Raw genomic sequence first — 3539 nt, 5'->3', positions numbered from 1 at the left:
AATAATTTTTTCGGATTTTTTTTAAGCTTTATTCTGACCGATTCACTCGATTCCCGATCCGGACCGCCGATTCGCCGATCCGGATCTGTTTTTTGGAAGCCCGATCCGGGTCACCGATCCGTTTTTTAAACCTAGTGCTTATTTCAAAAAATTCAAACTTATCTAGGAGTATGTTAGACATTTGGCTAAATTTATGATGGACATCTATCGATGGTGTTGGGCAAGAAAAGGTCGTGAATTCAAAAGTAATGATTTGGGAATAACACTACTTTAAAATGGGTTGTTTGACATGCTATTATATTTCAAGCATTTTCCATAAAATTTCCCTTACTTCTAAAAATTAAGGACTCTCTAATATCTCTTCATGAAGATAACGAGGGTAGGTGAGATTCACAAAGTCGCTTTTTTTTATATTCAATGTTACAGAAAGTTGCATGTTGCAAGAACGATTTGGCTATCTAGTAGTGTCCACTTGTAATTTATGAGAAAAAAATTGAAAAATTCTTGTTGAGAGAGAAAAAGGAGGAGAAACATTTATAATGGAGAGATGTAGACAGAAAAAGGGGTGAGAAACACCTAAGATATGCAATGAGAGAAAGGATGAGAAACACTTATAATGGAGATATTTGAAGAGGGGTAGAGAGAGAGAGGGAGTTGTGTTGCGTGGTTGAATACCATAAATGTGATAAATGGAGTTGGATCGGCAAAGCCGGTTTATGGGACCTCCATGCATGTGAGCCTTTTATGAGCATTTGTCGGCATGGCTTGGTCATGCCTTTATATAGCTTTGTGTTTCTCATGCTACTGCACCACAACAATACTATTCCCTCCCCCTCTCTCTCTCTCTACAAGCCTTTAAAGGCCATGAGAGTTCAGTGGGCTCGACTCGGGGTCTTCTTGGCCTGTCTGCTCGTTGCCTTCATTGCTTGCAATGCCAGTAAGTCTGCTGTTGTGGTTGGCGTCGGAGAATGCCTGGATTGCGCGAAGAAGAGTTTCCCTACTGACCATGCATTCTCAGGTCTGTTGGCAGACAAGGAGTCGATAAGGATTCAGTCTCTCACTTAATGGCTTCTTTTTACTAAGCTAGAGCTTTTTTTTGTTGTGGTCAATTAGTTCATTTATGCAAACTGGGTCTCCCTCAATTTAAACTTAGGCTTTATGTCATGCAGTTTTGTAAACAGCATTCTTTAACTAAGAGGCTAAACATATCCTATTTATTGGTAGCTGACCATATGTAGTGCACAGTGACTTGTTTATTTTAATACATCTTTCTAATAAAATTAATTCACCATTGATTTCTGGGTGGGCCTGCCCACTTTCTCGTAGAAATATTTATCTATAGTTAAAAATTTGTGCTCTTTATCTGAAATATTTATATACTGATCAATCTTTTGTGCAGGTCTCCATGTAAGTATTGATTGTAAGACAGATGGGGGGAAGTTCCACAGTAAAGCTGCAGGTGACCTAGACAAGAATGGGAAGTTCCTGGTAAAACTCCCTAGTGATCTCCTTAATGAGGAAGGAGATCTCACAGAGGAATGTTTTGCCCAACTCCACAGTGGTCCAAGCTCGCCATGTCCCTCGCAAGCTGGACTAGAAGCGCAAAAAATCATGCTCAAGTCGAAGGAGGATGGGAAACACGAGTTTGGCACTAAGGGGAAGTTGTCATTCTCACGTTCGACGTGCGCTTCCGCCTTCCTGTGGCCATATTTCAAGTTCCCCCCAATCAAATGGCCTCCTCACAAGTTTATCCCTCACCTTCCACCATTTAAAAGCTTCAATTACCTTTCCCCCATTGTTTTCCCCCCCTTACCCCCCAAGGTTTTCCCCCCATTTCCACCTAAGGTTTTCCCTCCTCTTCCTCCAAAGGTCTTCCCTCCAATTTACAAGAAGCCCCTTCCTCCTCCAGTGCCTATTTTTGAGAAGCCACTACCACCCCCAGTGCCAATTTTTGAGAAGCCCCTACCACCCCCAGTGCCCATATACAAGAAGCCCCTGCCACCCCCACTGCCCATATACAAGAAGCCCCTGCCACCCCCACTGCCCATATACAAGAAGCCCCTACCACCTCCAGTGCCTATATACAAGAAGCCGCTACCACCTCCGGTCCCAGCGTACAAGAAACCGATTCCACCCCCCGTGCCTATATACAAGAAGCCACTCCCACCTCCAGTTCCAGTATACAAGAAGCCACTCCCACCTCCAGTTCCAGTATACAAGAAGCCACTCCCACCTCCAGTGCCTATATACAAGAAGCCACTCCCACCTCCAATTCCTATATACAAGAAGCCTCTCCCACCTCCAGTGCCTATATACAAGAAGCCGCTTCCGCCTCCAATTCCGATCTATAAGAAGCCATGTCCACCCCTCATCCCAAAACCGCCTATATTCAAAAAACCACTACCTCCAATCCCGAAGCTTCCTCCTAAGAAATCCTTCCCTCCAATTTACAAACCACTTCCCCCTATCCCAAAACTTCCACCAAAGAAATCCTTCTCTCCCATTTATAAACCCCTTCCTCCTATCCCTAAACTTCCTCCAAAGAAATCCTTCCCTCCAATTTACAAACCTATTCCACCTATTCCAAAGTTTCCTCCTGTTTACAAAAAGCCATTGCCTCCACTTCCAAAACTTCCTCCAAAGAAATCCTTCCCTCCAATTTATAAACCTATTCCACCTGTTCCAAAGTTTCCTCCGGTTTACAAGAAGCCATTGCCACCAATTCCAGAACTTCCTCCAAAGAAATCCTTCCCTCCAATTTACAAACTTATTCCACCTATTCCAAAGTTTCCTCCTGTTTACAAGAAGCCATTGCCACCAATTCCAGAACTTCCTCCAAAGAAATCCTTCCCTCCAATTTACAAACCTATTCCACCTATTCCAAAGTTTCCTCCATTGCCACCAATTCCAGAACTTCCTCCAAAGAAATCCTTCCCTTCAATTTATAAACCTATTCCACCTGTTCCAAAGTTTCCTCCAGTTTACAAGAAGCCATTGCCACCAATTCCAGACCTTCCTCCAATGAAATCCTTCCCTCCAATTTACAAACCTATTCCATCTGTTCCAAAGCTTCCTCCTGTTTACAAGAAGCCATTGCCACCAATTCCAGAACTTCCTCCAAAGAAATCCTTCCCTCCATTCTATAAACCCATTCCTCCACTACCACCCTTCCCTCCCATTTACAAGAAGCCCTTTTCCACCTTTTCCTTTCCCTAAGCTCACTTTTCCAAAGTTCCCTCCAAACCAACAAGCCTCCAACCTCCCTTAAGCCTCCTTTTCGGTGATTCATAAACCATTTTCATGCCTTACATTGCCCTTTGATGTCTTCTTCAAACCATCATCATCCATGTCTGTAATAAAAATCCCATAAAATCCCGAGTGTTGCCCAAATTGAGAAAATGAAAAGAGTGTGACATTATGTGTGTATTTGATATAATCTTCATCTAGTGTTGTGAGTGGTGCCTTAATTTGTTTTACATGTGATGTACTGTTGCTGAAATTATACAGCCTCTTGCATATTAATATGTACATTTTCCACA

The 3539-nt window shown here is 42.8% G+C and overlaps 1 protein-coding gene across 1 annotated transcript; it reads left to right on the top strand.

The window, feature by feature from the left end:
* Positions 1-806: 806 nt before the first annotated feature.
* On the top strand, positions 807-3539 carry PRP4 (proline-rich protein 4). Its single transcript, XM_006851904.4, has 2 exons — positions 807-1018; positions 1400-3539. Exons 1-2 carry the CDS (start codon positions 865-867, stop codon positions 3214-3216), a joined length of 1971 nt encoding a protein of 656 aa, XP_006851966.2. The 5' UTR covers positions 807-864; the 3' UTR covers positions 3217-3539.

The sequence above is a fragment of the Amborella trichopoda genome, chromosome 9 (genome assembly GCF_054954075.1).
Source record: "Amborella trichopoda isolate Santa Cruz 75 chromosome 9, AtrichopodaSantaCruz75HAP2 v2.0, whole genome shotgun sequence".
Taxonomy (NCBI): Eukaryota; Viridiplantae; Streptophyta; class Magnoliopsida; order Amborellales; family Amborellaceae; genus Amborella; species Amborella trichopoda.
This window is presented reverse-complemented; position numbering and strand designations above follow the sequence as displayed.

What these genes read in the sequence shown, in the direction of transcription:
- PRP4 (XM_006851904.4), top strand. Translation starts at nt 865, where the DNA reads ATGAGAGTTCAGTGGGCTCGACTCGGGGTCTTCTTGGCCTGTCTGCTC. An exon ending in TACTGACCATGCATTCTCAG is followed by an intron (nt 1,019 to 1,399) that starts GTCTGTTGGCAG and finishes TCTTTTGTGCAG; the next exon opens with GTCTCCATGTAAGTATTGAT.